Source organism: Neoarius graeffei, chromosome 12 (genome assembly GCF_027579695.1).
Source record: "Neoarius graeffei isolate fNeoGra1 chromosome 12, fNeoGra1.pri, whole genome shotgun sequence".
Taxonomy (NCBI): domain Eukaryota; kingdom Metazoa; phylum Chordata; class Actinopteri; order Siluriformes; family Ariidae; genus Neoarius; species Neoarius graeffei.
Genome location: NC_083580.1, coordinates 76,538,459 through 76,550,630, shown reverse-complemented (window position 1 = coordinate 76,550,630; position 12,172 = coordinate 76,538,459). Strand labels below are relative to the sequence as shown.

Genomic DNA, 12,172 nt, shown 5'->3' with positions numbered 1-12,172 from the left:
GAATGGTTGTCTGTGTCTATCAGCCCTGTGATGACCTGGCGACTTGTCCAGGGTGTACCCCACCTTTCGCCCGTAGTCAGCTGGGATAGGCTCCAGCTTGCCTGCGACCCTGTAGAAGGATAAAGTGGCTACAGATAATGAGATGAGATGAGATGAGGTGGTATTGTGTGTTGCTTTAATAACTGGCACAAAAAGAAACGGTTTCTTAGATCAGGTATGTTTTGAGCATAAACTGCACACCAGAGGTGAACTGCATGTGAAAGAAGTTAAATGTTACTGAGATTAACTAACTTTGAGTTAGGCTAATGGTGGTACAGTAGTTAGCACTGTCGCCTCACAGCAAGAAGGTTCCAGGTTCGAACCTCAAGGCCGATGGAGGCCTTTCTTTGTGGAGTTTGCATGTTCTCCCTGTGTCTGCGTGGGTTTCCTCTGGGTGTTCCAGTTTCATTCACAATTCAAAGACATACAGATTAGGTAAGATACCCAGCCACTGGGGTTGTACAAGCCAGTGCAGACTTAGCGCCGGTCCCAAGCCCGGATAGATTGTGGAGAGTTGCATCAGGAAGAGCATCTGGTGTAAAAAACCTATGCCAAAGCAAACCCTGAGTTAAGGCTGATACACCATCGCCACTTCACTGTAATACTGAAAAGAGCCACACATTCATTTTCTTTAGTTTTCTTTCTTTATTGTCGATTTTATTCACCAAGTTTCACAGAAGTTGACATGAGTTGTAAGTTTATAGTGATAAAAGTAGAGCAATGTCCCAGGCGTTCCACCGTGCTACAGCCTGGCTGCAGCTTCAAAATCTTTATTTCTTAAGTTTTCACATTATATCTTTCTTTCCTTGGACACATTACATGAATGCAGCACCAGCTAGTCAGCTGGCAGTCCTGGCAGTGAGGTCTGTACTGTGAAGCTGAGTACGGAGGAATGGAAAGATTGGTGAGGGAGGAGAAGAACAGAAGGAGGAAGGACACTATTTTTAGTGCTGGATTCTACGGATGGACTGGATCTGGGGGGTGTGAGCGTGGGTGCCGAACTCCCTGTAGCATCGGTACTCGCCTTCATGGTAATCACACTCCATGATGTACTGATAACCGCGATAGCCAGGGTACTGGTAGCACACCCAGCTGGAGGGATGAAATAAAATGTGCCAGTCAGCCAAAAGATATTACAAAACAGATGACATATAACCTTCTAATGAACAACGTTGGTATACACCATATGACCAAAAGTATGTGGACACCTGATTATCAAACCCACATGTGGTTCTTCTTCAAACTGTTGCCATGAAATTGGAAGCATACAAGTGTATAGAATGTCTCTATACGCTGTAGCAGTACATTTTCCATTCACTGGAGCTAAAAGGTCCAAATCTGTTCCAGCATGACAACGCCCCTTTGCATAAAGCACAGAGCTCCATGAAGACATGGTTTGCCAAAGTCGGACTAGAAGAACTCAAGTGTCCTGCACAGAACCCTGACCTCAACCTCACCGAACACCTTTGGGATGAATTGGAACATGACTGCACCCCAGAGCTCCATGCAAGGCATCAGTACCTGATCTCACTAATGCTCTTATGGTTGAATGAACACAAATCCTCACAGCCACGCCCCAAAATTTAGTGGAAAGACTTCACAGAAAAGTAGAGTGGAGCTTATTATAACACCAAAAGAGAGAAGAAATCTTGAATGAGATGTTCAACAAGCATATAAATGTGATAGTCAGGTGTGCACATACATTTGGCCATGTAGTGTGATTGAATTTTAGATATATAAAGTTAATGAATAAAAGCTAACTCCATTTGCATTCATGACGTCATGCTGATATTTTCCAGCACCCTGTAATCAAAATGGCTATATCTTTAAGCCTGTTTAAGCACTGTTTATTGCTAATTCTTTCCATTATACACTCACCGGCCACTTTATTAGGAACACCTATACACCTGCTGTTCTGTTTTATGCAGTTCTCTAATCAGCCAATCCCTTGGCAGCAGCACAATGCATCAAATCATAGCAATACAAATCAGATTGGCTAGATTGGTTCAGGAAGGATATAGTAACTCATATAATCACTCTTTACAACCATGGTGAGCAGAAAAGCATCTCAGCATGCAACAGTAGAAGACCATATTGGGTTCCACTCCTGCAGCCAAGAACAGGAATCTTAAAATCAATAACAAGTTCCTATTAAAGTGGCCGGTGAATGTACTATTATTATTATTATTATTATTATTATTATTATAGATAATGTTTTCACTTGAGGAGAGATGAGGTTATATAAGTCATTGCTATGAAGTAGAGGTGCTGGCGGAGGTACTCACGCGCCACTTTGAACCCGCATGGAGCCAATCTCGTTGTTGTGCCAGCCCATGGCCTGCAGAGACGGGTAGTCATCACACAGCTCCCACTGTCGGCCCGTCATGTTCTCACACTCCCACACACACATGCGGGACTCCTTGTGGCACTGTTTCAACATGAAAACGAGTAAGACTGGAAGCATTTGCTCAAAATACCAATCCTTAACAGACAATCCCAGAGGAATTTTTTTTTCTCTTTGATATCTCACAGGATTTAATGGGGATTCTCAGTTGTGGTTAATTTAGGTATCAACTTTGCCACAAAAGTTTCTCAGAGAATTCCTTAGGAGAAATAGAATTGGACAAAGAGGAGACATGAGATTTTTCTGACGTTAAAGGCGTCGAAACAGAGAAGACAGCTGGATTCAAACCTTCAATCTTGTAATCAAAAGGCAAATTCTTTTAAAAAAGAAAAAGCTAAGAACATTTTATTTTGGTAATCTGAAAATGTTTAATGCAGTCATACAGCCTGGATAGTGATGTAAGGAATAAAATAAAACAGGGTATAGGAAAACGAGACCGTCCGTGACATATGGTAGCTCACTCCGGCCCTGCTAGTCCAGAAGGAACGATCTAAAGTGGGCTACATTGCACAATAAATGTTGCAAGCTACAGTATATACACTATATACAAGCTATATATAGAAGCGATATACATCCTAGGAATACCGACCTATTTGCCAGAAAGAATCCAAAACGGCGAGAAATTGACCAAGAAGAAGCGATTTGTGTTGAACTGCTGTTGAATTAAGGCTTAATTAGTCCATAGCTTCATTAATAATTGTAATGAAGCAAATCTGTGTAGAAGTTATATGCACCCTAGGGACCCCTACCTTCATGATAGAAAGAATCAAAATCGGTGAAGAATTGAAGGAGAAGAAGCGATTTGTGTGGAAACTGCTTGTTAGGGATCGATTAATTACGCCATATCTTCATTATTAATTGCAATTATGCAAATTTGGGTAGAAGCTATATGCACCCCAGGCAGACCTACCTTCCTGCCAAAAAGAATAAAAATCGGTGAAGAACTGAGAGAGAAGCGATTTTCGTGAAATGTGGACGACGCCAGATGGATGATGGACAACACATGATGACATAAACTCATCACCTGTTGGCTGGATGAGCTAATGATCAACAGTCTGGTGTGGTGTGGTGTGGTGTGATGCAGTCCAGTGAGAATTTTTTCCAATAGCCTCATGTCCTGAAATGTATTATTTGAATCAAAGCAATTGCCACTGATTACATTTTATAACTGAACAACCTCAGTACTTTTTAACCGGTTCTAGTTACATTTAGTGTTGTGGAACATCCACAAACAATTTATTTCCGTTGTTATCACTTTCAGTCTCTCCAGCTTTTATTATTTATTTTTCTTGAATGTAATAAAAAAATTAAAAAAAAATTGTCATGTTACCAAGAAACTGGAAAGTACAAAGTTCTCAGACCTGAAGGCGTTCTGTGGCGAAAAACTTACCAAGTCCTGACAGTGACACTGGAGACTGACCAGTTGTAATAAATGTTATACATATAAACATCTCCTTACAGAAAGCCTCACCATGTCAATGATTATATGTTATTTTGTTAAAAGCGTGTTTTTTTAATCCATTTATTATTAGTCTTAGTTTGGATGTGAACGAGCTGTTAATATCGAAACAATACTGTATCGTTTGAATTATTGTCACAGCAGGTGTTATACTGTGGAATATTATTCAACACCTTCTGACCAGTCAACTTTGAGAATTCAACCACACCTTGGTATTTAACAGTTATTCCATGAAATCGAGTCGTACATGAGCTGATGGCCGACGAGGCGCGTAGCACTGAGTTATCTATGAGCCATGTATGATGATATTGAATGGAATAACTGTTTTATTCTATCCATATTCACTGGATTTTGACAGACAGAGAATTTTTATTTTTTGCAAATTCAGTAAATAAAAACTTTATATAAAACATCTGACAAAATCCTTTCTGCTTAGAATGTAAACAAACCGGCAAAATGACAGTAGCACTTTGTGAAAAATGCTATAATAATAATAATTCTTGAAAAATAAAAAACATACGTTCTTCAAATCAACCATCAAATACTTTCATTCCATATTTTGTTGCTTTTTTTGGGGTGGGTGGGTTGTTTTCGAGTAGAGTTTTTATTTCGTCCTTGGTTGGTTCAGCAACACGCGCCGCCATTTTGTTTTTCTCTACTCACGGTATATGAGCTGATACCCTAGTAGCAGAGTAGCCAATCAGAGCATACCATTGCTCATATCCAGTGAATGTGGATAGAATAAAACATTATATACTGAGTTTTTAAAGTAATGTACAGTATGTTGGATTAACTTACAGCTGAATAGATCGGGCGGAAAGACATCATCCTCTCCACACGGTAGCCATGGCTTCCCATGTAAGCCTCGAAACAAGGGTAGTCTCCCTTCTCCAGGACAAACTGCTGGCCGTTGTAGCTGCTGTGCTCAAACCCCACCCAGCTGGGTCCAATAAAAGGCGAAGGTTTTAATTAAAGGCACTGATTTTAATTACACATCTAAGGTGATCGCTGACTTTGTGAAGTAGTTATAAAACATTTCATAGATGCATTGAGGCCTGATTACTCACGCTCCACATTCCACCTTCAGGGAGCGGATATTCTCCAGGCCGTACTCCATAATGTTCTTGCAGCAGGAAGTGAACTCCCACCATCTGCCCTGGTAGTACTCCTGATCATAAACAGTGATCTGGTGGAAAACACAGAAGTGTTCAAATACATGTGTATGAGAAATTGACTCTCCCAAGCGTCTCTTTATTTTGTAAGGAATAAATCGTGACAGTATGTGCAGTGATAGGAAAATAAATCAACAACCGGATGGAGGTTTGATAACTGGTCAAATAAAGTGGATTACTTTCCTATAACAGGACAACCTTATGTAGTTTAGTCTTCTTGTAAGCTACCCCAACATGCTTTTTATCCATTTATAGTTACGTCCTTGAAACAAGCTAGTTCCTGTCGTCACTTACAGTACCAGTCAAAAGTTTGTACACCTTTTAATTCAGTGTTTATTCTTTATGCTTATTAATTAAAAAACATTTCATGTCTTAAAGTAATGATGGATGTCATTTCTCTTTACTTAGTTGAGCGCTTCTTGACATAACATGGATTATTCCAGGGCTGTTTACTGTATTTTTACTGTTTGATGAAAAATGCATTAAGAAGGCAAGAAACTCATCCACTAATTAACTTTTTTAATTAACAATGCACATCTGTTAACTGAAAAGCATTCCAGGTGACTACCTCATGAAGCTGGTTAAGATAATGCTAATAATGTACAAAGCGTCATCAAGGTAAACACTGGATACTTTGAAAAATCTAAAATATCAAACTTTTCTTTTTACTTTTTGTTTCCATATATGGTGCATATGTTATGTGATGGGGCGGCACGGTGGTGTAGTGGTTAGCGCTGTCGCCTCACAGCAAGAAGGTCCTGGGTTCGAGCCCCGGGGCCGGCGAGGGCCTTTCTGTGCGGAGTTTGCATGTTCTCCCCGTGTCCGCGTGGGTTTCCTCCGGGTGCTCCGGTTTCCCCCACAGTCCAAAGACATGCAGGTTAGGTTAACTGGTGACTCTAAATTGACCGTAGGTGTGAATGTGAGTGTGAATAGTTGTCTGTGTCTATGTGTCAGCCCTGTGATGACCTGGCGACTTGTCCAGGGTGTACCCTGCCTTTCGCCCGTAGTCAGCTGGGATAGGCTCCAGCTTGCCTGCGACCCTGTAGAAGGATAAAGCGGCTAGAGATAATGAGATGAGATGTTATGTGATAGTTTTGATGTCTTCAGTATTATTCTCCAGTGCAGAAAAGAGTCAAAACACAGAAAAACCTATGACTGTACAAACAATATACTGTACGTATATACAGTATTTCTTTGTTAAATAACAACTTGTTTTCTTTAAATCTGCTTTTTATGAGGTTAAGTGCAAGTGAATGAGCTGCTAAGGTACGCTCTCAGAAAAATGAAATACATTATTGTACCTTTAAGGGTACAATGGCTTGTGACTGGATCAGTACCCACTAAGGTACTTATTTTATCCTTTATATACTGTTTGGGAACATATATGAACCTTTTTGGCCCTAAAAAGGTCCACATATACCCTTTTTCCACCAAATCAGTTCCAGGGCTGGTTCGGAGCCAGTGTTGGTGCTGGTTCACAACTCGTTCAACTTGTGAGCCAGCTGAGAACTAGCTTGCTTTTCCATCGCTCATGGTGCTAAGAGAAGACACATCATTACGTCGCTGTATACGTCAGTTACGTCGTTATATACGTCATTACGTCGCTGTATACGTCAGTTACGTCGCTACGTTTGCATAAACCTTGGCGCGAATATCGAAGCAAAAACAACACGGAAGAAGCAGCAGCAACAACAACAATAATAATAATGGATGACTTTGCGTTTCTACAGCTGCTGCTTCTCGTCGCTTAAAAATGGCGATCTTTCGCGGTCTTGTTATTGTTGTCGGTCTTAACAACTCCCCCCCCCGCTGACGTAAGCGGTTCTTTCCTCTGGCCCAGCAGAGAGTTGGTGCTAGCCTGGAACCGGTTTTTCTGGCCCCAGAGCCAGTTCTTTGTCAGTGGAAACAGAAAACCCGGTTCCAAACTAAGCACTGGCCCCGAACCAGCCCTGGAACTGCTTTGGTGGAAAAGGGGCAATAGTTACTTTGAGGTCCAATAATGAGCCCCAGGGGGTACGTTAGTGTAGACTGTTCCTTGGGGTACAGTGGTTACCAGAGGACCAGCCCCTCACTGTAACCTTAGCTATGCAATAGGTGAGAGGCCGACGGCTACAGAAACGGAGATTGGTGCCACCTAATGCGCCATACGGTGCGGGAAGGACTTTAGACTTTTAGTACCTTGGGGGACAGAAATGGACTCGTACTGTCCCCCTATTTCTGACAGTGTATCAGAATGAAATTTAAGATGAACCTGAACTGATAACTAAACTTTGCAGACCCATGCTGTTGTAGAAAATGAATCAAAACCTTCTGACCAATCACAATCAAGAGCTCATTAGTGCTTATAATATTGTGATCTGGTGGAAAACTGAAATTAAACTTGGATTTGATCTTATAGTTAGGAAACTCCACGGCACAAAATGCAGACTTTACCTTCCATGGTCCCATGGGCATGTTCATCTGATTGGTCTCAGCCATTATGTTTAATCTTTTAGCACTGCTTGACCTGTGGGGAAGAATGTGAACTATTTCAGGACAAACATTACACCCATACACAACTTTTAACACAGGTGCACATCCATATCCTCCATGTCGGCATTCTCGTCAGCAGTTATTATGCTTTTTCTGTTGATGATAAACTCTTTAATCATGGAACTATATCCAAGTAGTCTTTTAGATTAATTATTTGTAACATAACTCATATGTGTTGTCTCAGTCTCTTGCTCTCTCTCTTTTTTTTTTGGTTTTTTAGTCTTTACTATGATTTGGAATGAGTGTCATACTCCGGATAAACCACAATTTATCTTAATTTTATCTTCGTTATGGTAATCAGTGCTTGATCGACTTACCCCGAGGTATGAGCCGTGTGCGCTGGGGGGTTTCCACAAAGTGGTCTCTTGGTCAGACACGTGTAGGGGTATTTATACACGGATGAGATGAATGGCCTTTCTGACTCACAGACCTCGGCTGCTGTCAGCACTTTGCTTTGGGAGTCTTTTTGTCTCTAGACTGAGCTTTGGGCCTTTCATTCTCCCACCTCGCGCCTCACAAAGAAGCTAGATCTGCTAATAAAAAACAGAGCACGTAGCCACAGTACGGTTAAGCAAACATCTGTGTTGGTCTTTTTTTTTTTTTTTTAAATTGCATCCAGTAACATGTCAGATGCTGTCTGTATTTATTCTTATTCCATTTGATCTGTTATAGCAATATTGAAATAGTAGATTTTGACCTGGGATGAATACACAAGTCGCTGTGGTTGAGATCAAATACACAAAACAGCAGGATGAGCAAAATCGTTAGCACTTCAGTTGTAATGTATTTGAATTACAATTACAGTTCAATGTATTTTAAAATGTCCAGGATCAAACTTTGATATGTGGATTGTACATTTTTTTCTTGACTATCTAAAATGTGCCTTTTTTTCAGTTTACAATCTTTTAAGCTTCCTTTAGGTTCTCTTAAAGCTAGACCGCCTTTCAGATTTTTCAAGTGTAGGTCATAAAAAGAATTTTGCCCGACACCCAATTATTTTTGTTTAGCGGACTGAAAGCTACTGAATTCGAATCACAGACTTTCAATTTTATTTTTTTTAACAGAACAATTAATGAATTTTCAGTCATGTGGCCCTAAATTCTCCGCTATTTTTTCCTGCTTCACCATGACCCAATTCAAGATACTACATCATGTATTACGTGGTGGGCTTTCCCCGTTCGCGCAAGGCATTGTGGGATACAAATGTGAAACAGGAGAGAAAAATGGAGGACGTGAGTGTGTGAATGAAACGTGAAAGACTGACTACAGTAACGGAAAGAAAGCGAGAAGAAAAGACGTTATGTTATATACGAAGGAAAGGAAACGCAGGACCAAACTAATAAATATCGGTGGTCAGCGAGCACCTCGGTGTGATCAGCTGTTCGTTTAGCGACGGAATGATGGAACTGTCGGTGCATGCTCAAAGGTAAACCTGCCCATGCGCGCGCACACACACACACGGACTTCCTCTGTCTGCTTGACTGCGCGAAGCGAGCGATTTCATGCACATTATTTGCTTTAATCCCCTCAAATTAAATAAATAACTTCCCAGCCACAGAATGGCCTGATATTTTGTGAGATATTACAGAAGTAAACATATCTCACAATGACCACATTTCAGACGGAACTAAATTTCACCAGTTTTATAAAATCGAAAGGTCAGCTCGCTTTAAGGTTTATTTTAGGAATCGAGAGGCCACATGCTTTGAGAATCAGACAAAACCTTGAAGCCAATGTGGACAGGCAATAATGTCAATGATTATAAATATATTTTAATAATGCTCCTTCAATGAAACCTGACATAGTCTGATGTTTACGGATGGTAAATTGATAAACACTTCAGTCTTTTATCAGGTCAATTGCTGTGCATTTACAGTCCACCGCTGTCAGCACATTGTTTCACTAACAGAGAGAAAGTTGTACCTGTGTGTCTCTGTGTGAAGTTCGTGTGTCTCTGTATGTGTTTTCCAATGTCGTTCTGAGTGTGTGTAACGTCTGCGCTTGCCGGTGTGTTCATTTCTGCTGATGGGAGCAACCACACCGATCACAAAGAAGGTAGCCATGTCAGCAAGCTCGTTAGATGAAATGACTGTGTGATTGCGTCTGTGTGTGTGTGTGTGTGAGTCCCTCTTTTCATTCTGGCTCGCCTCATATCAATCTCAACAAAACTCACTTATCGTACCAAAGCCCTGATAAAGCTACATGTGAGTGTAATGAAGGCGATTGAACATCTCCATATGATTAGATCAATTCACATGCTGTGCTGTAAACCCACCATGTTGACGTTTATTACCGGTCTTAAAGACTTTAAACTGATTATTCAAAGGCAATCATCATGAATGAATCATAAAAGAGCAGAATTAGGAATTAGCCAAACTTTAACTGGCTTTCTCACCAAGGCAAACCGAACATATATAGTTTTAAGAATACATTATGCACTCACTGGCCACTTTATTAGGAACACCCCTCCATCTACCTGCTGTTTTGTGTTCTGCAGTTCTCTAATCAGCCGATCCCTCGACAGCAGCACGATGCATCAAATCATGCAGATACAAATCAAGAGCTTCAGTTAATGTTCACGATATTCAAACATCTCATCTCATCTCATCTCATTATCTCTAGCCGCTTTATCCTGTTCTACAGGGTCGCAGGCAAGCTGGAGCCTATCCCAGCTGACTACGGGCGAAAGGCGGGGTACACCCTGGACAAGTCGCCAGGTCATCACAGGGCTGACACATAGACACAGACAACCATTCACACTCACATTCACACCTACGCTCAATTTAGAGTCACCAGTTAACCTAACCTGCATGTCTTTGGACTGTGGGGGAAACCGGAGCACCCGGAGGAAACCCACGCGGACACGGGGAGAACATGCAAACTCCGCGCAGAAAGGCCCTCGCCGGCCACGGGGCTTGAACCCGGACCGTCTTGCTGTGAGGCGACAGCGCTAACCACTGCACCACCGTGCCGCCCCATGTTCAAACATCAGAATGGGAAAAATTATGATCTCACAGTGAAGTGTGACTTTCTTTCACTGTGGTATGGGTGTTGGTTTGAGCCAGATGGACTGCTGGTTTGAGTATTTCAGAAATGGCTGATCTCCTTCCTGGGGTTTTCACACACAACAGTCTGTAGAGTTTACACAGAATGGTGCGAAAAACAAAAAACAAACACTGAGAGAGTGAGTGAGTGAGTGACAGTTGTGTGGGTGGAAACAAACGCCTTGTTGATAAGAGAGGTCAGAGATCACAAAATGGCCAGATTTGTTCGAGGTTTTTTGCCAGGAAGGATATAGTATCTCACATAATCACTCTTTACAACCCCGGTGAGCAGAAAAGCATCTCAGCATGCAGCAGAAAACAGAAGAACACTTTGGGTTCCAGTCCTGCAGCCAAGAACAGGAATCTGAGAATCAAGAACAAGTTCCTATTAAAGTGGCCAGTCGCCAGTTCATCACAGCTCACCACACACGTTCATAAACCTCTGGGTAGTTTAGCGCAGACAATTCACCGACAGGCATGTTTCTGGAAAGTGGAAGGAAATCAGAGAACTCAGAGGAACAAACTGAGGACCTGTGAGCTGTCAGGTGGCGATGCTACCACCACCACATCCAAGAACAACGACGACAATATAATAACGACAATGTTGTTTGCATTTCATCTCATCTCATTGTCTCTAGCCACTTTATCCTGTTCTACAGGGTCGCAGGCAAGCTGGAGCCTATCCCAGCTGACTACGGGCGAAAGGCGGGGTACACCCTGGACAAGTCGCCAGGTCATCACAGGGCTGACACATAGACACAGACAACCATTCACACTCACATTCACACCTACGCTCAATTTAGAGTCACCAGTTAACCTAACCTGCATGTCTTTGGACTGTGGGGGAAACCGGAGCACCCGGAGGAAACCCACGCGGACACGGGGAGAACATGCAAACTCCACGCAGAAAGGCCCTCGCCGGCCACGGGGCTCGAACCCGGACCTTCTTGCTGTGAGGCGACAGCGCTAACCACTACACCACCGTGCCGCACGCCCTTGTTTGCATTTAAGATTGGCATTGTTTATGTTTAGGGTTTACATTAATTGTGAAATGTTGTTGTTGATGTCAGGGTTTACATTTAGTTGTGTTCACGTAAACACTTAACCTCAGTACCACAGTGTAATTAGTTTATAAAATGATTATGGATAATAATGGTTTGATTTCATTTCATATTTTTTTAATAGAAAGCTTGGCTAAGAGTCATTAGACCTGCTCCACGTCTTAGTTGAACTACACACTTAGACCTCATTAATTTTTGCAAATTTAGACCAATTCTTGGGCGGCACGGTGGTGTAGTGGTTAGCGCTGTCGCCTCACAGCAAGAAGGTCTGGGTTCGAGCCCCATGGCCGGCGAGGGTCTTTCTGTGTGGAGTTTGCATGTTCTCCCCGTGTCCGCGTGGGTTTCCTCTGGGTGCTCCAGTTTCCCCCACAGTCCAAAGACATGCAGGTTAGGTTAACTGGTGACTCTAAATTGAGCGTAGGTGTGAATGTGAGTGTGAATGGTTGTCTGTGTCTATGTGT

At 42.0% G+C, this 12,172-nt stretch overlaps 1 protein-coding gene across 1 annotated transcript; it reads right to left on the bottom strand.

Annotated features, from left to right (window-relative positions):
• Positions 1-974: 974 nt before the first annotated feature.
• On the bottom strand, positions 975-7,552 carry cryba1b (crystallin, beta A1b). Its single transcript, XM_060935241.1, has 5 exons — positions 7,508-7,552; positions 4,970-5,088; positions 4,701-4,842; positions 2,325-2,467; positions 975-1,131 (listed from the first exon to the last, which is right to left on the bottom strand). Exons 1-5 carry the CDS (start codon positions 7,550-7,552, stop codon positions 984-986), a joined length of 597 nt encoding a protein of 198 aa, XP_060791224.1. The 3' UTR covers positions 975-983.
• Positions 7,553-12,172: the final 4,620 nt, after the last annotated feature.